Source organism: Nerophis lumbriciformis, linkage group LG24 (assembly GCF_033978685.3).
Source record: "Nerophis lumbriciformis linkage group LG24, RoL_Nlum_v2.1, whole genome shotgun sequence".
In the NCBI taxonomy this organism is placed as follows: domain Eukaryota; kingdom Metazoa; phylum Chordata; class Actinopteri; order Syngnathiformes; family Syngnathidae; genus Nerophis; species Nerophis lumbriciformis.
In genome coordinates, this window is record NC_084571.2 from 12,520,501 (window position 1) to 12,544,000 (window position 23,500).

General features: G+C 39.5%; 1 protein-coding gene and 2 long non-coding RNA genes across 5 annotated transcripts in view; 2 read left to right on the plus strand and 1 right to left on the minus strand.

Annotated features, from left to right (window-relative positions):
- grin2aa (glutamate receptor, ionotropic, N-methyl D-aspartate 2A, a) overlaps positions 1-23,500 on the plus strand; it is a 486,150-nt gene that overhangs the window by 15,883 nt on the left and 446,767 nt on the right. For 2 of the 3 annotated variants that reach the window (XM_061981593.1, XM_061981594.1), the window contains one exon: positions 20,789-21,283. In XM_061981593.1, coding sequence (XP_061837577.1) covers positions 20,810-21,283 — 474 coding nt within the window. In that variant the 5' untranslated portion in view covers positions 20,789-20,809. Of the gene's footprint in view, positions 1-20,782; positions 21,284-23,500 lie in introns of those variants that run through there. The other variant, XM_061981592.1, reaches the window with a different exon arrangement.
- LOC133620594 (uncharacterized) lies at positions 9,171-9,791 on the plus strand. Its single transcript, XR_009817531.2, has 2 exons — positions 9,171-9,255; positions 9,673-9,791. It is a non-coding gene; the product is annotated as an uncharacterized lncRNA (long non-coding RNA).
- On the minus strand, positions 12,554-13,309 carry LOC133620595 (uncharacterized). The gene is made up of 2 exons (XR_009817532.2): positions 13,090-13,309; positions 12,554-12,672 (listed from the first exon to the last, which is right to left on the minus strand). It is a non-coding gene; the product is annotated as an uncharacterized lncRNA (long non-coding RNA).

A 23,500-nucleotide genomic window follows, 5' to 3' on the forward strand; every position in this document is an offset into this window, starting at 1 on the left:
ATGCCCAAAGCTACGACACTAAAATACTTTGCTCTTGTCTCGTTGACTAGACAAGTAAATAGCGAAGGAATAAATAAAACGCAGTAAAGAACTTATAGAGATCAATGGAAGAGATCCAGCAGATGGAAGGAAAAACTATGGAATATTCATCTTTGAGAGATGAAAAGATCTTTATTCCTGCGCAACACAGTAAAACACACACTTCGCGTGTGCATGGAGCACCCTGGCCCAGACTTTGTAAATAAATCATACACATAGAGTGTATACAGTATGTTAATGCAACTTTAATGCCATTTAGGACGATATAGAAGGCAGCGCTGCCATGACTGTGGCGCTAAATGCTGTCATATTAATCATGGTATCGAGATAACGCAAGCTGAATTATTGATGCGTGTGCGAGCGAGTTATGTGTGAGAGGACCGCTGGAATATGCCAACAATGTTTTTTTAATGGCGGATACAAACAAACATTCATCCTATTGTGTTATGTTTTTCGGTACCAGAAGTGTTACCAGAGATTACCCACCTCCCTGCCAAACAGCGTTCACTTGGCGGTGCCAAAAGAGGGGTAGCTTTTTCTGTGACGCCGTGCTGCTCCCTTTCTTTTATTGCATCCACTCAACTTCCTTCATCCGTTTTCAACCCGCTCCCTTTTTCCCCGAAATTCCGACGTGGTGCCGGGCCAAATGCTGACACTCCGTATTGGAGTTTGATCCACGCATATTTTAACGGATCAGTAGCCTGCTTGCCATTGTGACGTGTTTTTGCCCACCTCAGCAGGCTGGCATTGCAGGGCGAGTCTCCTTCATGCAGTGCAGCATTTAAATCACATTTTAAGCAGCACTGACTTGTATTTTCTCAAGGCCCCTGCAGCTCTATACGAGCACATGCAATAGAGTTTGTGAATTGCCAATACAAGTCCACTTCGGACAACGTTATCTGGGGCCTCATGTAGCAAGAGTTGCGAGGATTTCCCAAATAGTCCGTCTGCGTTAGGGCTTGTAATAACAATATCACTCACATATGGTTAATTTTCAGCTCACGATATGTAAATGGAGTATTGTTGGCACTTTCTGGATGTTTTTAGTGACTATAATGAGAGGACCCTGTTGACTAAATTTTTAGCTTTTATTATGCATTCAAAATCGTGAATAAATAGTCGAGCAGATTTATGGCACCAAAAGACCTCCAAAGTTTGTGGATGAATAGATATGATCAAAATAGTACCAATCTAACGGAGATTCCCCAGCCAGGGACGCGATCCGTGACGTAGAGGAGGAACCACAGATCCCTTCACCGTCAACAACAATGCTAAACGACAACGATTACTTTGGGGAAGAAATGATGATCCAAGACCATACATTTTTGAGCCCGAACACAAAGAGGATGAACAGTAACTTTCAGAAGCCGAGTGCTAAACCAGTCCGCTAAATTAGTCCGTCTGCGTTAGCGCTTATAATAACAATATCACTCGTATTTGGTTCATTTTCAGCTCACGACATGTAAATGGAGTATTGTTGGCACTTTCTGGATGTTTTTAGAGAGTATAATGAGAGGACCCTGCATCTGTTGACTCAATTGTTAGCTTTTATTATGCATTCAAAATCGTAAATAAATAGTCGAGCAGATTTATGACACCATAAGACCTCCAAAGTTTGTGGGTAAATAGATATGATCAAAATAGTACCACTCTCACAGAGCCAGTTACATGATCCTTTACGTAGAGGAGAAACCACAGATCCCTTCACAGTCAACAACAATGATAATGGAGCAGACTTTGTTAGAACCCACAACGATTACTTTGGGAAAAAAATGATGATCCAGGACCTTATATTTTTGAGCCTGAATACAAAGAGGATGAGCAATAAGTTTCAGAAGGCGAGTGCTAAACCAGTCCTCTAAATAGTCCATCTGCGTTAGTGCTTATAATAACAACATCACTCACTTTTGGTTCATTTTCAGGTCACGACATGTAAATGGAGTATTGTTGGCACTTTCTGGATGTTTTTAGAGAGTATAATGAGAGGACCCTGCATCTGTTGACTCAATTGTTAGCTTTTATTATGCATTCAAAATCGTAAATAAATAGTCGAGCAGATTTATGACACCATAAGACCTCCAAAGTTTGTGGGTAAATAGATATGATCAAAATAGTACCACTCTCACAGAGCCAGTTACATGATCCTTTACGTAGAGGAGAAACCACAGATCCCTTCACCGTCAACAACAATGCTAATGGAGCAGACTTTGTGAGAACCCACAAAGATTACTTTGGGAAAAAAATGATGATCCAGGACCTTATATTTTTGAGCCCGAATACAAAGAGGATGAGCAATAAGTTTCAGAAGGCGAGTGCTAAACCAGTCCGCTAAATAGTCCGTCTGCGTTAGTGCTTATAATAACAATATCACTCATTTTTGGTTCATTTTCAGCTCACGACATGTAAATGGAGTATTGTTGGCACTTTCTGGATGTTTTTAGAGAGTATAATGAGAGGACCCTGCATCTGTTGACTCAATTGTTAGCTTTTATTATGCATTCAAAATCGTAAATAAATAGTCGAGCAGATTTATGACACCATAAGACCTCCAAAGTTTGTGGGTAAATAGATATGATCAAAATAGTACCACTCTCACAGAGCCAGTTACATGATCCTTTACGTAGAGGAGAAACCACAGATCCCTTCACCGTCAACAACAATGCTAATGGAGCAGACTTTGTGAGAACCCACAATGATTACTTTGGGAAAAAAATGATAATCCAGGACCTTATATTTTTGAGCCCGAATACAAAGAGGATGAGCAATACGTTTCAGAAGGCGAGTGCTAAACCAGTCCGCTAAATAGTCCGTCTGCGTTAGTGCTTATAATAACAATATCACTCATTTTTGGTTCATTTTCAGCTCACGACATGTAAATGGAGTATTGTCGGCACTTTCTGGATGTTTTTAGAGAGTATAATGAGAGGACCCTGCATCTGTTGACTCAATTGTTAGCTTTTATTATGCATTCAAAATCGTAAATAAATAGTCAAGCAGATTTATGACACCAAAAGACCTCCAAAGTTTGTGGATAAATAGATATGATCAAAATAATCTAACGGAGATTCCCCAGCCAGGGACGCGATCCATGACGTAGAGGAGGAACCACAGATCCCTTCACCGTCAACAACAATGCTAATGGAGCAGACTTTGTGAGAACCCACAACGATTACTTTGGGAAACAAATGATGATCCAGGACCTTATATTTTTGAGCCCGAATACAAAGAGGATGAGCAATAAGTTTCAGAAGGCGACTGCTAAACTAGTCCGCTAAAATAGTCCATCTGCGTTAGAGCTTATAATAACAATATCACTCATTTATGGTTCATTTTCAGGTTACGACATGTAAATTGGGTATTGTTGGCACTTCCTGGATGTTTTTAGAGAGTATAATGAGAGGACCCTGCATCTGTTGACTCAATTGTTAGTTTTTTTTATGCATTCAAAATCGTAAATAAATAGTCAAGCAGATTTAGTCAAGCAGATTTATGACACCATAAGACCAATCTAACGGAGATTCCCCAGCCAGGGACGCGATCCATGACGTAGAGGAGGAACCACAGATCCCTTCACCGTCAACAACAATGCTAAACGACAATGATTACTTAGGGAAAAAAATGATGATCCAGGACCTTATATTTTTGAGCCCGAACACAAAGAGGATGAACAGTAACTTTCAGAAGGCAGGTGCTAAACCAGTCCGCTAAAATAGTCCGTCTGCGTTAGAGTTTATAATAACAATATCACAAATTTTTGGTTCATTTTCAGGTCACGACATGTAAATGGAGTATTGTTGGCACTTCCTAGATGTTTTTAGAGAGTATAATGAGAGGACCGTCCATCTGTTGACTCAATTGTTAGCTTTTATTATGCATTCAAAATCGTAAATAAATAGTCAAGCATATGTGTTCTTGTCCTACATAAAGATTGTGAATGATAAACAGGTGAGGGATGCATGCATTCTCATCTAAAATGTACTTTTAGCAAGTTTGAGACGGAGAGAAAGCTAGGATATCGGGAGGCATTAAAGTTGAAGAAGTTATAAAGTTAAAAAACACTTTATCCTACAGAACACACATGAATAAAATATATTTTTTAATCGAAACGAAGAAGTCAGGAATAACAGCGACAATGAGCACGTTTTGTAGTCTACAAATTTTCGAAACAGGGTTTGAACACGCGGCCCCTCTGGCATTGCAATACACCCACCCATGGGGGCCCCACTATTTTAGAAGAGCTGCTCAAGGTAATGTTGCACTTTTCAATGCCAACAAAGTCATGTACTCCAAAAAAACGCTCCAACTAAGTAATGTAAGGTTCCACTTTTCCAAAAAGCGCTAGCTTAATGCTAACATACATCAGCTTTGCTATTAGATTTCAACACCTCCAAAATGTGCTATTTAAGACTACAACTAAGATGCACGTTACAATCAAACGTACATACAGCGTTAACACTTTTTGGGGCGCAACAAAAAAACACTGGACAGCAGTTAACATAATCAGTTCATTTTTAAATGATGCAATACAAAATTAATTTTTTTATCAACACAAAAAAAGTCCGCGACCCCGAAGGGAATAAGCGGTAGGAAATGGATGGATGGAACACAAAAAAGTGCTGAAAATTTGCTTCCGTATCGGTTCAAATGTGATCGGTACCCACTGAAAATTGCAGCGTTTTTTAAAATAAATGTTTTTCTTTTTTTATGAGCTTTTGAGCTCATCTGAAATCTGATTTTGACTCCGTCTCACCCAAAAAGTGTTTGCGGCGACACAAAATCATGCAGCCTGTCATCTGTCAGCGCATCGACATATCATCTTGCCATATGTTTCATGTCCTTCTGACTTCAGTGACACACACACACACACACACACACACACACACACACACACACACACACACACACACACACACACACACACACACACACACACACACACACACACATAATCACAATCTTTCATGCTCTCCGAGCACTGGGAGACCAGCGAGTCTCCCGGGGGAGATGAGGGTGTAAATTGTCGAGCTTGTGAGACAATGATGATGTCGCTGTACTTTTCTGCCCGGCTGATACGGAGAGGCTGATATCAGCCTTACATGTATTGGACCCTCGCATTTGAGCAAAAAAGTAGACTCAGATCCTTTTATTCTAAAGATGTCTGAAATAACGAGAGATAAATACAATTTAAGTTTAACGATGTATTCTTCAAAAAATAGTACTGTATTTTCTGGACTATAGAGCGCGCCAGCATATAAGCCACACCCACTAAATCCATGTATAAGCCGTATTGGACTATAAGCCGCAGATATATACATTGTGAAATGTGTTATTTACACAGAAATATTCTGTAAATGTTTATTTGCGTACCTTAATTGTTTCCAAACGGTGTCTGTAACACGACAGTAAAACGGCTGATCAAACAAAACAGAAGTCATCCTCATGGTCCCGCCAGCTGCGCAAGCTAGCTCTCCAATCAGCTAAGCAGGCTCAATAACTCCACTGTGACGTTTTGGTGAATTTACTGAGGAATTTGTGAAACTGAAACAACACAAAAAATAATTCCGTTATGAGTTAATAAGACTAACACAGACACTCTTAAACGTGCTAGCATATTCGCTACTGCTAACGATGCTAGCTTGATTACATGAAGGTAACACATACAAATATGCATGAAACACTCCTACAGACATCACACATGGGACGGTTTAGTAAGTATGAATTGTTTTAGTTATATTGTAAAACCCTCCATCCATCCATTTTCTACCGCTTGTCCCTTTCGGGGTCGCGGGGGGTGCTGTAGCCTATCTTAGCTGCATTCGGGCGTAAGGCGGGGTACATCCTGGACAAGTCGCCACCTCATCGCAATATATTGTAAAACCTCCAAACGTTGCTTGGAGTTAATAATACTAACACAGACACTTGTTAACGTGCTAGCACATTTGCTATTGCTAACGACGCTAGCTTGTTTACAATAAGGTAGCATGTACAAATAAGCATGAAAACACTTCTACAGACATCACACATTGGACCATTTAGTAAGTAAGAATTGTTTTAGTTATATTGTAAAACCTCCAAACGTTGCTTGGAGTGATGAATAAGGAATCCACACGGGTAGAAAAACGCTATTGAAGGGCAATTGCAGTTCTGGTTGAAAGCCCTAAACAGAAGTGTAATGAACTTGTCCAAAAATAAATAACAAACCCTTTTCTTGTTTTTTTTGGTGAAAACTATCGCATTATGGCTGTCAGTGACGAAAAAGCCATAAATTAGCCGCATCGTTTTATAAGCCGCGGGGTACAAAGCGTAGGAAAAATGTAGAGGCTTTATGGGGAAGTTAAAAAAACAGCAAAACAAGCCATCTCTAAAACGGTCACCCTTCTTGCATGCTTTTGTCCACCTAGGGGATCGAAACTGAAAGTTAACTTGGCACACACATTCGTCCTGTTCCTGGTAGCTCTTCTTCCGGAACCTAAATGAGATAGACTCTGTGTGTACCTGCAAGGATATTAGACACGTGGTGCGTTCATGAACCGCACATAATATCCGGCAGGTGGGAAAACACATTTTGAAACTGCTGCTTCTCACGAGGATCGGCATCAAAACGCCGCCCGCCAACACTTTCTTGTTGCGATTTTTAACACGTCCTACCTGGGTACTGTCACACCGTTTCAGGCTCACTGTGTTTCACTGCTCTTGTCATTTACACGGCAGGACGCCTACTTCGCTTTTAATGATGTTTTATTAGTACCTAGCAGGACACGCTTCGGGTCCCAGGTGAGGTGAATCATAACAGGTGACGTAAACCACCGCTGGTCTCTCATTGGTGGAGGATATTTTTGGATGAAATGTGATGATATACTGCTGGGAAATACTACCGGTAAATGAAAGTTCTCTGGATGAGGCAGTATCTGCCCTTAAGTGTTCTTTTGAAGAGAATTACCTCCTTACCCTGGCCAACAGTCCCATTTTTATTATTATTATAATTATTTTTTCCGAGTGTCTCTTTCGGGCGTATTCGTAAACATCGCGTGTTTTATTTTGCAGGTTTGCATTGTGCGATTTTTAGGCAAAGTAAACAGATGGCTATTGATGGGTAAATGACGCCTGAGTGAGTGTGCGGCACACTCACTACCTGTATTGACAATGCACTGACTGTGTTGGCGTCTCCTAATGTTCATCCGCCAGCTATTGGACTAAATAAGTTATTACATTTGACATGCAGAAAGGAATATGGAACGTGCTGCTCTGGTCAACGAGCCAAACAGCAAACAAGAACATCTTATTTGGCGCCATAAGATCATAATGATACCACACTTAGTTCCATTTAGATCGGCGATTGTGACAAAAACCGTGTCAAACACGACACAACAGTTTTGTGCTTCCTGTTAAACACATTTTGGTGCTAAGCATTCAAAGACGTTACGAGTTACGTAACTACGGACCACATGCAGCCTTGTGAAAGCCTGTTACAGAATAAGCTTTTGTGAAGCTGCGTTTTGTCTGTAGTTAACTTGTGTTTATTCATGAATATTAAACATATTATATATATATATATATATATATACATATATATATATATATATATATATATATATATATACACATATATGTATATATATGTGTGTGTGTGTGTATGAGGGGCCGTTAGGGACATTATTCAGAATTACCTCTTACATACACTACTGAAATGCTCTCACATAAACAACTGAAATCTTTTTCTTTTATACACACTACTGAAACACTCTTATTAACACTACTGAAATGCTCTTATAAACACTACTGAAACACTCTTTTAAACACTACTGAAACACTCTTACATACACTACTGAAATGCTCTTATAAACACTACTGAAACACTCTTATAAACACTACTGAAACACTCTTACATACACTACTGAAATGCTCTTATAAACACTACTGAAATGCTCTTATAAACACTACTGAAATGCTCTTATAAACACTACTGAAACGCTCTTATAAACACTACTGAAACACTCTTATAAACACTACTGAAACACTCTTATAAACACTACTGAAACACTCTTATAAACACTACTGAAACATTCTTACATACACTACTGAAACACTCTTATAAACACTACTGAAATGCTCTTATAAACACTACTGAAACACTCTTATAAACACTACTGAAACACTCTTATAAACACTACTGAAACACTCTTATAAACACAACTGAAACACTCTTATAAACACTACTGAAACACTCTTATAAACACTACTGAAACATTCTTACATACACTACTGAAACACTCTTATAAACACTACTGAAACGCTCTTATAAACACTACTGAAACATTCTTACATACACTGCTGAAACACTCTTATAAACACTACTGAAACACTCTTACAAACACTACTGAAACATTCTTACATACACTACTGAAACACTCTTATAAACACTACTGAAACACTCTTATAAACACTACTGAAACACTCTTACATACACTACTGAAACACTCTTATAAATACTACTGAAACACTCTTATAAACACTACTGAAACACTCTTATAAATACTACTGAAACATTCTTACATACACTACTGAAACACTCTTATAAACACTACTGAAATGTTTTTGTCTCACGCACACACATACACACACACCTGGAATTATTTTTCACTAGTATGTATAAACGGATTTCACCTGTGTGTGTGTGTGCTTTTTACACGTGCGTGTGAGAGACAACAATTTCAGTAGTATGTGTGCAAAGATTTCAGTTATATGTATGAGCGCATCTTACCAGTCTGTGTAAGAGCATCTTACCAGTGTGTATGTGAGCATTTTACCAGTGTGTGTAAGAGCATCTTACTAGTGTGTGTGAGCGATGTTGCATTCCGGTTCCGGTCACCAATAATCCCCGCCCCTTTTCAGACAAGTTTTTTTTTGTTTTTGTTTGTTTTTTAAAGCCAAGTTGTGGACAAAATGTCTGCCGACGAGTCGCTTAACCGAGGTGGGAGCTCCACTTCATAATTTGAGGGCTTCACCTGAGAATATAAGAACACTTTCAATGCAACAAGGGTCGGGCTGCCGCCGTGGGTCGCCCCTGCAGGACGCGGTACCTGAGCGGCCACACAGGTGCCTTTCTCCTCCCGACAGCCAAGCAGCCTGGAGCAAATGTTACCTTGCGAGTTTGCACTGCAGCATCATCAAGTGCAACGTTTCAGTTCATGGACATCGAAGCAAGAGGAGGAAAAGGTAATTAGACATTATTTATTTCTAAATGATTGTAGAATCACACGAAATGTAAGGCGACATGGCATTGTAGTGCGCTACAATGGTAACATGTCGAAATGTGAGTCACGTCGTGGTACGTCAGTAGCTGATCAAATACTAATGATAATGGATTACATTTATTTAGCGCTTTTCTATCGACTTGATAAGGGGTCCCCAAACTACGGCCCGCGGGCCGGTTACTGCTTGCCAAAGTCCAACATCCGGTTCGCTGGAGAAAAAAAATGTTGTATTATTATTTTCAATCTGTCTTTTCTAATCCATATTTTGGTGTCCCCTAGCCGCTCAGGCTAATCATATTGTCTAAAAATGCATTTCCCTGTATGACTTATATTGTCTTGGCTGTTTTCATGTGATCTGATTGTTACATTCTTATTTCAGAGTCACCACGCAGCTGCATGACCATTTCAACAAAGACGGAATAAACAACCTCTGGATTCATGGAACTTCTCTGCACACAAATATATTAATTGGAATATTCAATAAATTTCACATAGAAACATTGTGATTATTATTTTCAACAGTGTGTTGAAAACAACCTTTTTTGGCTCAGAAAGGTTCCTTATGTCTTATTATTCATATGCTTTCAATACTTGTCGGTGTGTAATTCCAGACATAGATGTAAACATTAATGAGACAACAATGAACATTTTTCAACAAGTGAACCCACTTGAAAATGATGGCAACTATGGAATAGACATTTTCACTTCAATTCTGCACTTTATTCAGTGAACATGGGAATTATAAGGTTTCTTAAAATGTTTTCTTCACTTGTGCAGTGTATTCTGCAAATTAACATTTTGTTTAAACATTTTGTAAAAAATAAATAAATAAGGAACCTGTTATACAGACCTGTATGAAGTTGCCCACTTTATTATTGCAAATATCAAAATAACACTGCAATACGTTTGTGCTGTGAACATTTATGTTTGTACCGTTGAGGTTTTTAAGTTATTTTAAAATACATGTTCTGACTAGTAATGTCATCCAGCCCCCATTATCACACACACTTTGTCAAAATCTCCCCAAACGTTTGTGATACACAATGTTTTTGTTTGTGATTATTGTATTTAGGTTTGGGGCTAGGTGTAAATATTAACACATTAACTTAAACTATAATTTTGGACCCAAAAAATATTCAGCACAAACAATTGGGACAAGTTTGGGAAGATTTTGAGGAGGTGGGGGGGCTGGATGACATCACCAGTCAGAAAATCTATTTTGGAATAACAACAAACTTAACAGCACAAACACTTTTTTTTTTACAGCACAAACCAATGGCAGTGTTGTTTTAATATTTGCAATGGTAAGGGGTTTGTGCAATAAACTTAAGCCAGGTGTCATACAAGGCATATGTTCAGCTTATTTGTTTACATTTTAGCTGTCCAAACAAGTATATGTTAAAAGACAGTTTGGCAAGAATATAAAATGTGCCGTCAAAATAAATGTAAACATCCATGCCCATCCATCCATGCATTTTCTACCGCTTATTCCCTTCGGGGTCGCGGGGGGTGCTGGAACCTATCTCAGCTACAATCGGGCGGAAGGCGGGGTACACCCTGGACAAGTCTCCAACTCATCGCAGTAAACATCCATGCATCCATCCATTTTCTATCGCTTGTCCCTTTTTTGGGGTCGTGGGAGGTGCTGGAGCGTATCTCAGCTGCATTGGGGCGGAAGGCACTACACCCTGGACAAGTCACCACCTCATCACAGGGCCAAAACAGAAAGACAGACAACATTCACACTCACATTCACACACTAGGGCCAATTTAGTGTTGCCAATCAACCTATCCCCAGGTGCATGTCTTTGGAGGTGGGAGGAAGCCAGAATACCAGGAGGGAACCCACGCAGTCACGGGGAGAACATGCAAACTCCACACAGAAAAGATCCCGAGCCCGGGACTGAACCCAGGACTACCGTATTTTTCGGAGTATAAGTCGCACCGGCGTGGCGCAGTTGGGAGAGTGGCCGTGCCAGCAACCTGAGGGTTCCTGGTTCAATCCCCACCTTCTACCAACCTTGTCACGTCCGTTGTGTCCTTGAGCAAGACACTTCACCCTTGCTCCTGATGGGTCGTGGTTAAGGCCTTGCATGGCAGCTCCCACTATCAGTGTGTGAATATGTGTGTGAATGGGTTAATCTGGAAATAGTGTCAAAGCGCTTTGAGTACCTTGAAGGTAGAAAAGCACTATACAAGTATAACCCATTTACCGGCCGAAAATGCATAATAAAGAAGGAAAAAAACATATATAAGTCGCACTGGAGTATAAGTCGCATTTTTTGGGGACATTTATTTGATAAAAGCCAACAGCAAGAATAGACATTTGAAAGGCAATTTAAAATAAATAAAGAATAGTGAACAACAGGCTGAATAAGTGTACGTTATATGAGGCATAAATAGCCAACTGGTATGTTAACGTAACATATTATGGTAAGAGTCATTCAAATAACTATAACATATAGAACATGCTATACGTTTACCAAACAATCTGTCACTCCTAATCGCTAAATCCCATGAAATTTTATAGGTCTAGTCTCTTACGTGAATGAGATAAATAATATTATTTGATATTTTATGCTAATGTGTTAATAATTTCACACATAAGTTGCTCCTGAGTATAAGTCGCACCCCCGGCCAAACTATGAAAAAAACTGCGATTTATAATCCGAAAAATACAGTACAACATGTGTCTGGGCCGGTACGCTGTTTGTATGGTGAAAAAGCGGACGCGTCGACAGGTTGTAGAGGACGCTAAAAGCAGTGCCATGACGGCACGCCCTTAATATTGTTGTCCGGGTAAAAATCGGAAGAAATTCGGTAGTATGGTTGCCCCGGGAGATTTTCGGGAGGGGCACTGAAGTGTTATTGTGATATTTGCAATAATAAAGTGGGCAACTTCATACAGGTCTGTATAACAGGTTCCTTATTTATTTATTTTTTACAAAATGTTTAAACAAAATGTTAATTTGCAGAATACACTGCACAAGTGAAGAAAACATTTTAAGAAACCTTATAATTCCCATGTTCACTGAATAAAGTGCAGAATTGAAGTGAAAATGTCTATTCCATAGTTGCCATCATTTTCAAGTGGGTTCACTTGTTGAAAAATGTTCATTGTTGTCTCATTAATGTTTACATCTATGTCTGGAATTACACACCGACAAGTATTGAAAGCATATGAATAATAAGACATAAGGAACCTTTCTGAGCCAAACAAGGTTGTTTTCAACACACTGTTGAAAATAATAATCACAATGTTTCTATGTGAAATTTATTGAATATTCCAATTAATATATTTGTGTGCAGAGAAGTTCCATGAATCCAGAGGTTGTTTATTCCGTCTTTGTTGAAATGGTCATGCAGCTGCGTGGTGACTCTGAAATAAGAATGTAACAATCAGATCACATGAAAACAGCCAAGACAATATAAGTCATACAGGGAAATGCATTTTTAGACAATATGATTAGCCTGAGCGGCTAGGGGACACCAAAATATGGATTAGAAAAGACAGATTGAAAATAATAATACAACATTTTTTTTCTCCAGCGAACCGGATGTTGGACTTTGGCAAGCAGTAACCGGCCCGCGGGCCGTAGTTTGGGGACCCCTTATCAAGTCGATAGAAAAGCGCTAAATAAATGTAATCCATTATCATTAGTATTTGATCAGCTACTGACATACCACGACGTGACTCACATTTCGACATGTTACCATTGTAGCGCACTACAATGCCATGTCGCCTTACATTTCGTGTGATTCTACAATCATTTAGAAATAAATAATGTCTAATTACCTTTTCCTCCTCTTGCTTCGATGTCCATGAACTGAAACGTTGCACTTGATGATGCTGCAGTGCAAACTCGCAAGGTAACATTTGCTCCAGGCTGCTTGGCTGTCGGGAGGAGAAAGGCACCTGTGTGGCCGCTCAGGTACCGCGTCCTGCAGGGGCGACCCACGGCGGCAGCCCGACCCTTGTTGCATTGAAAGTGTTCTTATATTCTCAGCTGAAGCCCTCAAATTATGAAGTGGAGCTCCCACCTCGGTTAAGCGACTCGTCGGCAGACATTTTGTCCACAACTTGGCTTTAAAAAACAAACAAACAAAAAAAAAAACTTGTCTGAAAAGGGGCGGGGATTATTGGTGACCGGAACCGGAATGCAACATCGCTCACACACACTAGTAAGATGCTCTTACACACACTGGTAAAATGCTTGCATACACACTGGTAAGATGCGCTCATACATATAACTGAAATCTTTGCACACATACTACTGAAATTGTTGTCTCTCACACGCACGTGTAAAAAGCACACACACACACACAGGTGAAATCCATTTATACATACTAGTGAAAAATAATTCCAGGTGTGTGTGTATGCGTGTGCGTGAGACAAAAACCTTTCAGTAGTGTTTATAAGAGTGTTTCAGTAGTGTATGTAAGAATGTTTCAGTAGTGTTTATAAGAGTGTTTCAGTAGTGTTTATAAGAGTGTTTCAGTAGTGTTTATAAGAGTGTTTCAGTAGTGTATGTAAGAGTGTTTCAGTAGTGTTTATAAGAGTGTTTCAGTAGTGTATGCAAGAGTGTTTCAGTAGTGTTTATAAGAGTGTTTCAGTAGTGTTTGTAAGAGTGTTTCAGTAGTGTTTATAAGAGCGTTTCAGTAGTGTTTATAAGAGTGTTTCAGTAGTGTTTATAAGAGTGTTTCAGTAGTGTTTATAAGAGTGTTTCAGTAGTGTTTATAAGAGTGTTTCAGTAGTGTATGTAAGAGCATTTCAGTAGTGTTTATAAGAGTGTTTCAGTAGTGTTTGTAAGAGCGTTTCAGTAGTGTTTATAAGAGTGTTTCAGTAGTGTTTATAAGAGTGTTTCAGTAGTGTTTATAAGAGTGTTTCAGTAGTGTTTATAAGAGTGTTTCAGTAGTGTTTATAAGAGTGTTTCAGTAGTGTATGTAAGAGTGTTTCAGTAGTGTTTATAAGAGTGTTTCAGTAGTGTATGTAAGAGCATTTCAGTAGTGTTTATAAGAGTGTTTCAGTAGTGTATGTAAGCGTGTTTCAGTAGTGTTTATAAGAGTGTTTCAGTAGTGTATGTAAGAGCATTTCAGTAGTGTTTATAAGAGTGTTTCAGTAGTGTGTATAAAAGAAAAAGATTTTAGTTGTTTATGTGAGAGCATTTCAGTTGTGTATGTAAGAGCATTTCAGTAGTGTTTATAAGAGTGTTTCAGTAGTGTGTATAAAAGGAAAAGATTTCAGTTGTTTGTGTGAGAGCATTTCAGTAGTGTATGTAAGAGGTAATTCTGAATAATGTCCCTAACGGCCCCTCATATGTGTGTATGTCTGTATGTATGTGTATGTATGTGTGTATATATACATATATATATATATATATATATATATACGTGAGTGTATGTGTATATATGTATGTGTATATACTGTATGTATATGTATGTATGTATATATATGTGTCTACGTATATATGTTCATATACTTTGTGTATATATGTGCATCTATATGTATATGTGTATGTATACATATATGTATATATATATACATATATATATATATATATATATATATACATATATATATATATACACGTATATACACATATATACATATATATATGTATATATATATATACGTATATATATATGCACGTATATATATATATACGTATATTTGTATATATATATTTGTATATATGTATTTGTATATATATATTTGTATATATGTATGTGTATATAAGTATGTATATATTTATATATTATATATTATATTACATTTGTATCTGTAAGTGTAACTGAGGCCGGAGGTTGTTAAATTTTTTTAAACCTGAGCCAAATTTTTCCACTACAGAGGGTCCCAGGCAGTAGTAATATTACTATTGATTTTATTTGTAATCAATAATTATATCTAGCCTACTTTTAGTTTACAACCTTGTCAAATGATATAAACACACGTGTTGATCACAAAGATTATTAATTTAGCACAAAAACCTTAGGCTTAGGTTAGGCTGATTAGAAAAATAAGTACTAACCAAATATACTGCATTAAAAGGGACTCATAAACAACTGATGAAAAATAAATTTACATAGAATTATGTTGTGCTAAAATAAATTAAATGAATTAAAAATGAGTTTTCATAACTCAATAGGCCCTCTAGTTCAATCAATCAATCAATCAATGTTTATTTATATAGCCCTAAATCACAAGTGTCTCAAAGGGCTGCACAAGCCACAACGACATCCTCGGTACAAAGCCCACATACGGGCAAGGAAAAACTCACCCCAGTGGGACGTCGATGTGAATGACTATGAGAAACCTTGGAGAGGACCGCATATGTGGGTAACCCCCCGCCCTCTAGGGGAGACCGAAAGCAATGGATGTCGAGTGGGTCTGACATAATACTGTATTGTGAGAGTCCAGCCCATAGTGGATCCAACATAATAGTAAGAGTCCAGTCCATAGTGGGGCCAGCAGGACACCATCCCGAGCGGAGACGGGTCAGCAGCGCAGAGATGTTCCCAGCCGATGCACAGGCGAGCGGTCCCGACTCTGGACAGCCAGCACTTCATCCATGGCCACCGGACCTGTGCCCCCCCCCCTCCACAAGGAAAAGGGGAGCAGAGGAGAAAAGAAAAGAAACGGCAGATCAACTGGTCTAACGGGGGCTATTTAAAGGCTAGAGTATACAAATGAGTTTTAAGATGGGACTTAAATGCTTCTACTGAGGTAGCATCTCTAATTGTTACCGGGAGGGCATTCCGTAGTACTGGAGCCCGAATAGAAAACGCTCTAAAGCCCGCAGACTTTTTTTTTTTGGGGCTCTGGGAATCACTAATAAGCCGGAGTTCTTTGAACGCAGATTTCTTGCCGGGACATATGGTACAATGCAATCGACAAGATAGGAAGGAGCTAGACCGTGTAGTATTTTATACGTAAGTAGTAAAACCTTAAAGTCACATCTTAAGTGCACAGGAAGCCAGTGCAGGTGAGCCAGTATAGGCGTAATATGATCAAACTTTCTTGTTCTTGTCAAAAGTCTAGCAGCCGCATTTTGTACCAATTGTAGTCTTTTAATGCTAGACATAGGGAGACCCGAAAATAATACGTTACAGTAGTCGAGACGAGACGTAACGAACGCATGAATAATGATCTCAGCGTCGCTAGTGGATAAAATAGAACGAATTTTAGCGATATTACGGAGATGAAAGAAGGCCGTTTTAGTAACACTCTTAATGTGTGACTCAAAGGAGAGAGTTGGGTCGAAAATAATACCCAGATTCTTTACTGATTCGCCTTGTGTAATTGTTTTGTTGTCAAATGTTAAGGTGGTATTATTAAATAAATGTCGGTGTTTAGCAGGACCGATAATCAGCATTTCCGTTTTCTCGGCGTTGAGTTGCAAGAAGTTAGCGGACATCCATTGTTTAATTTCATTAAGACACGCCTCCAGCTGACTACAATCCGGCATAGTTCAGAAACACTGACTTAGAAAGATGATTTGTAAATATTTAATACTACCAAAATTGGACTGAACAATTTGGTTTATGCAAATGTTTATTAAACATTGTGCTTTTATTTTTGAACAGCTCAACACGAAATGGACTCAAACACTTTTTTACAGACATAAACGTACTCTCACACTTTTACCACTCCTGACACAGACTGTCTTTAAAAACCTACTATCAATGACAATTGAGCGGGTGTGCGTGTCGGCAGGGTGCCACCTCAGTCGTCATGACAGTTGAGGCCCCTCGTGCTCCCCAGTATTGATTGTTGACACCCTTTTGGACATTTCTGTGGAAAGTGTGTCGGTTGTAGTTGTCGAGGTGACGGGGGGTTCTCTGCATGGTCGGGCAACTAGCTGCTGGCGGCGGATATTTGGGACGCAACTCGCTCTGGCGCCGGTGCATCTCCCTCACTACAGACTTAGCCCACGATCACACATAAAAATAGCGCAGATTTTTTGCGGTCACACAAACAAAAAATTGTGCCATTAAAGAAAATTAATGCTTTACACATTACACCTTTAAGGGTTATACATGGCTAACATGGCAGCACGGTGCCACAGGGGTTAGTGCTGGTGCCTCACAATAAGAAGGTCCTGCGTTCGATCCCCGGACTCGGGGTCTTTCTTTGTGGACTTTCTATGTTCTTCCCCGGAACTGCGTGGGTTCCCTGCGGGTACTCCAGAAAATGGATGGATGGAAGTCAAGGTAACTTGTAGAGCACAAGGCAAATCATAGTGTTTTACAGATCATTTCAAGAAGGCAAAAATAAAAAAATAAAATAATCATAAAAGTTATCATCATTAAAAGAATAAAATACAATTATAATGAAACAATCATCATTCAAATTAAATTCAAAGAGTACCGTGAATTCCGTACTATAAGCCGTTACTTTTTTCCTACGCTTTGCACCCTGCGGCTTATAAAACATTACGGCTAATAAATGGATTTGAAAAAAGCAAAGAAGCTGAAAAGGTGTTATTTTTTGTGCCGTAGCACAATTTTTTGGACGAGTTTGCTCACTGCAGGTGCTGCATTGCTCTTCATTTTAGAGCTTTAAACCGAAAGTAGAAATGATGTTGCGTCTTCTAGCCATCCATAGCTTTTCAACTGCGATGAATTTCCGTCTTCTAGCCGTCTATAGCGTTTCTATACGTATGGATTCTTCATTCACTGCTCCAAGCAACGTTTGTTATTTTTACAATATAACTAAAACCAATTCTTACTTACCAAACCGTCCCACGTGTGACGTCTGTAGAAGTGTTTTCATGCATTTTTGAACCTGCTATCGTAATGTAATCAAGGGAGTGTAGTTAGCATTAGCTAATATGCTAATATGCTAACACGTTTACGACTGTCGGTGTTAGTATTATTAACTTACAATGGCCTTCTTTTTGTATTGTTTCTGTTTCACAAATTTCCTCAGTAAATTCACCAAAGCGTCACCGCTGAGTTATAGAGTCTGTTTAGCTGATTGGAGAGCCAGCTTGCGCATGACTTCTGTTTTGTTTGATCATTCATTTTACTGCCTTGTACCACAAACCGTTTGGAAACAATTAAGGCAGTGTTTTTCAACCTTTTTTGAGCCAAGGCACATTTTTTGCGTTGAAAAAAGGCGGAGGAACACCACCAGCAGACATCCTTAAAAAACGAAACTCAGTTGTCAGTAAAAAGTCGTTGTCACAATTGTTGGATATGACTTTAAAGCATAACCAAACATGCATCAATATAGCTTTTGTCTCAAAGTAGGTGTACTGTCACCACCTGTCACATCACACCCTGACGTATTTGGACTGTTTTGCTGTTTTCCTGTGTGTAGTGTTTTCCTTCTTGTCTTGCGCTCCTATTTTAGTGTTTTTTTCTCTTTTTTCTGTATTTTCCTGTAGCAGTTTCATGTTTTCCTTTGAGCGATATGTCCCGCATCTACTTTGTTTTAGCAACCAAGAATATTCTAGTTGTTTTTATCCTTCTTTGTGTAGACATTGTTGATTGTCATGTCCACAGTAAGTCTTTGCTGTCGTCCAGCATTCTGTTTTTGTTTACTTTTCAGCCAGTTCAGTTTTAGTTTCGTTCTGCATTGCCACATCATCTGCAGACTGTAATTACTGGTTTGCAAAAAATATTTTTAACCCAAATAGGTGAAATTAGATAATCTCCCACGGCACACCAGACTGTATCTCACGGCACACTAGTGTGCCGCGGCACAGTGGTTGAAAAACACTGAATTAAGGTATGTACATAAACATTTACAGAATATTTCGGTGTAAATAACTCATTTCACAACGTATATATCTGCGGCTTATAGTCCGGCGCGGCTAATATATGGACATTTTATTAGATTTTCTCCTAAAATGTAGTGGTTGCGGCTTATATCCCGGTCCGCATCTCCGGGAAGACTATTTCAGATTTAAGGAGCGTAAAACCAAAACGCAGCCTCGTCATGTTTGGTCCTGACTCTGAGCACCAGGAGGTTCTCAGAGCTCGTGATGGTTCATATGTCTCAAACATGTCCGAGGTGCACTTTGGCACAAGACCATGAAAAGACTTGTACACAAGCAAAGCTGTGTTGAAGTCTATTCTCTGAGCAACAGGAAGCTACTACAAAACACGATGGAACGGATATGACAGAATTACTTTGGTTACTGACACAGGAATTCTAAATCATGCCGTATTTCGGAACTAACTTTGATAAAAACTACAAACAAAATGACCACTGGATGTGACGCATACTTTTTGCCGGTACTGAGGTAGGAATCATAAATCATGTATTTCAGTATTTAGTAATATCAGTATTTCGGGAATATAAAACAATATGGCGGATCCCTTTTAATAAAAACGACAAACAAAATGTGACGTAGAGGTCATAAATCATGACGTATTTCCAGTTTAGGAAGTGCCCAAACCACACACAAGACAATTCAAAGTGTTTTACAGATAATTATATTTACGGATAGTTGGGTTTGTCCTTCTAAGTCTGCTTTGGACACTCATTTTTTAAAAATCTATAGGAATGTTCTTCAGGTTGTTAAAAAGTGCCGATGTTATTCAAAGTTCTAGTCTGAAACCTAGTCCATTGTTACATGTAGATTCCTTACCTGATTGTTAGTTGTCAGGGAAAGGGTCACTGTTACGTTCCCAGATGGCTCTGGTTCTAGGGATCGTAGGAGAACGCAACATAAAAGTGTATAAACTAAAGGAGGTGTATATTAAAGACAACGAAGCCAAGAATTGAAAACAAAACTAGTGTTATTGACAGGTAACCATGGGGGGTTACAACAAGACACAACACTAGCCTAGTTTGGGAATACAGGTGCTGTCAAAGGAATGAACCAAACATACCAAAAGACACCTCTGAAAAAGAAAGGTCAGCTTACTAACCAAAACTATTTAATTAGTATAAACCAAAAACTTATCTACCTACTCTCGCCAGAGATGGAGTCCAAAACCTACAAGGGTGACAGCCACTACTAAGCCTGGTGTCTCTATACACAAGCAAGTCCTACGTGCGTAGTGTATAGAGACCTCTGTCTAACCTTGACCAAGACTAGGCTGCACACTGTACAGATACTTACAAAACACGGACAGTTAAAAGGTTAAAAAAAAAGGGTGGCACAAGTTAAGCAAAGAGCTTAACAAAAATGGGTACCAAAACAAAGTTGCGTCAAAGACAAAGTAGATCTGATAATAGGAAAATCAAGTAGAGTCTATCAAGGCTACAACACAGCATGGCAGAAAAATAATCCACTGCAGGGCTCACTGAAGCTACGTTATTGGCTGGCTTTGTGGCAGCTTGTTTACTTTGAACAGTAGGGGTCCTAAAAGTGAACCCTGAGGAACTCCACAGGTCATAGCCATTTTGGTCAGAGACAGCCATTGCTTGTTGCAAACGAGCTGCGTTTGCCCTCCCAAGGGCCCTTCTCCATTAGAACCCATGCGTCTCACACCGTCGCTGAAAAGAACCGGGCTCTGACCGCCGTCTTCTCTCCATGCAGGGGCTGAAGTGGTTCGGAAGTATGTCCGCCAGCAGCAAAAGAAGCAAGAGGAGGAGTCGAAGGTGCAGTGACTTTGGCAGTGGTGGCCACGCCGTGCTGCGCTCCTTAACCCTCTTGCTTCTGGGGACCCTCGTCGCCGACCCCGTGGCGGCTCAAAAGCAGCGAGGGGGTGCCTCGGAGAAAGTGCCAGTCCTAAACATTGCGGTGATTCTGGGGCGCACGCGCTACATCTCCGACCGGGACATCCGGGCGCTGTGGAGCAAGGAGGAACCTATTGACGTCAACGTGGTCTCGCTGCTCGTCAACGAGACGGACCCGAAAAGCATCATCACCAACATGTGCGACCTGATGTCCGGGACTAAGATCCACGGTGTGGTGTTTGGGGATGGCACAGACCAGGAGGCCATTGCCCAGATTTTGGATTTTATTTCCTCGCAGACGCTCATACCCATCCTGGGCATCCACGGAGGCTCGTCCATGATCATGGCGGATAAGGTATGTGTTCTGCCGTCGATGCACACACGATGAGCTCACCCTGTTTCCTAATCTATGCACGCTCTCTCACATTATTTCCTCTAGTTTCATTTTGTCATTGAGTACCAGCCTGGAGGGACAGTGGAGCAGAACGTGTGTGCACTCGGAACACATGTCAAGTTAACTTTCCGTTTTGATACCATCTAAGAAAGGCAACCTAAGTGGATAAAAGCATGAGAAACGGGCAACCGTTTTAGAGATTGCTCCGATCTTTAGATAGCTTGGTTCTCTCTCTCCAGTGCTGGTATAACAGCTGTTTGTACTTACTCCTTTGAGATGCGAGTGTTCTGCTTAGATATAAGAGTTTATGCTTTAGGATAAGAGTGTTATGCTTTGATATGTGAGTGTTCTGCTTTGAGATAAGTGTTCTGCTTATGTATAAGAGTGTTATGCTTTATGATAAGAGTGTTTTGCTTAAGTACAAGAGTGTTTTGCTTTAGTAGGAGTGTTCTGCTTTGAGACAAGTGTTCTGCTTTGAGATAATAAGAGTGTTCTGCTTTAAAATACGAGTGTTATGATTTAGGATAAGAGTGTTCTGCTCAAGTATAAGAGATAAGAGTGTTATGATTTAGGATGGTATTGTTATTCTTTAAGATAATATTGTTATGCTTTAAGATAAGAGTGTTCTGCTTTGCGATAAAAGTGTTCTGCTTTGCGATAAGAGTGTTCTGCTTTGAGATAAGAGTGTTATGCTTTAGGATAAGAGTGTTTTGCTTTGAGATAAAAGTGTTATGATTTAATATAAAAGTGTTATGCTTTGAGATAAGAGTGTTCTGCTCAAGTATAAGAGTGTTCTGCTTTGACATACATGTTTTGCTTTGAGACAAGAGTGTTTTTCTCTGACATAAGAGTGTTTTGCTTTGAGACGAGATTGTTATGCTTTAGAATAAGAGTGTTATGCTGTAGGATAAGAGTATTCTTCTTTAGAATAAGAGTGTTCTTCTTAAGAATAAGAGTGTTCTTCTTAAGAATAAGAGTGTTCTGCTTAAGAATAAGAGTGTTCTGCTTTAGGATAATAGTGTTCTGCTTTGAGACAAGAGTGTTCTGCTTTGCGTTGTAGAACAGATTGTTAATCTTCAGTTGTAGTCACAGAATTAAAGAATCTAGGAGGACTCTCCCCTCCTAAAAGGGGGTCCTAATACAGTATGTGCATGTGGATGATTGGTTGACGTCTTGTTTATTATTACGTTCATGAAACTGTGAAGCAGATTTAGTGGGTACCACTTAAATGAGGCATGGCTTCTGTTTTTGCTTCTTTGAGTGCTTTGGAACAAGTTTTGTTTTCCCCCGGCATCAAACAGAGATCTAATACGAGCGAGAAAAGCAATCCGATGCTCTCTTGTTAGTTTTTCCACGCTTAGCTGCTGGCGCTGCTGCCAGAATATGAAAGAATATTACAATAAGTTACTTTCCAAACAGCAGTGCAGCTGGTGTCTGCCCGTGTGCACCAGGAATAATGCAAGCAGCAAAGGTAAGTGAGCAAAGGGAAATCTGATTCAATGGGCATGAATTGCAGTTCAAAAAATGTTATTTTTGTGTCATTTGGAAGAGCGCACAGAGGTCTCGACAGCGAATTAGCAATGAAAAACATAATTTAAGGTCGGGGGAACATTTTTGTTGGAGCTCAATGAAAATGTTACGTTAAAGTACACACACACCTGTGTCAGCTGCAAAGACAGGTGTCTGTTGGGTACTGGTGTGTTTTTTTGTTTTGAAACTTTATGTGCCATACAGTCGACTCTCATTCGAGATACCACTCACAAACCGCTGCTTGTCATATGAGTGGTCGTAGCGTTGTTAGGATTTTTATTCCATCTAACAGAGGCAACCTAAGTGGATAAAAGTATGACAAACGGGCAACCGTTTTAGAGATTGCTCCGATCTTTAGATAGCTTGGTTCTCTCTCTCCAGTGCTGGTATAACAGTTGTTTATACTTACTCCTACATACACGTGTTCTTCAGGATACAAGTGTTCTGCTTTGAGATAAGAGTGTTCTGCTTTGAGATATAAGTCTTCTGCTTTGAGATAAGTGTTCTGCTTAAGTATAAGAGTGTTATGCTTTGAAATAAGAGTGTTATGCTTTAGGATAAGTGTTTTGCTCAAGTATAGGAGTGTTCTGATTTGAGATAAGTGTGTTATATTTTAGGATAAGAGTGTTCTGCTTTGAGACAAGAGTG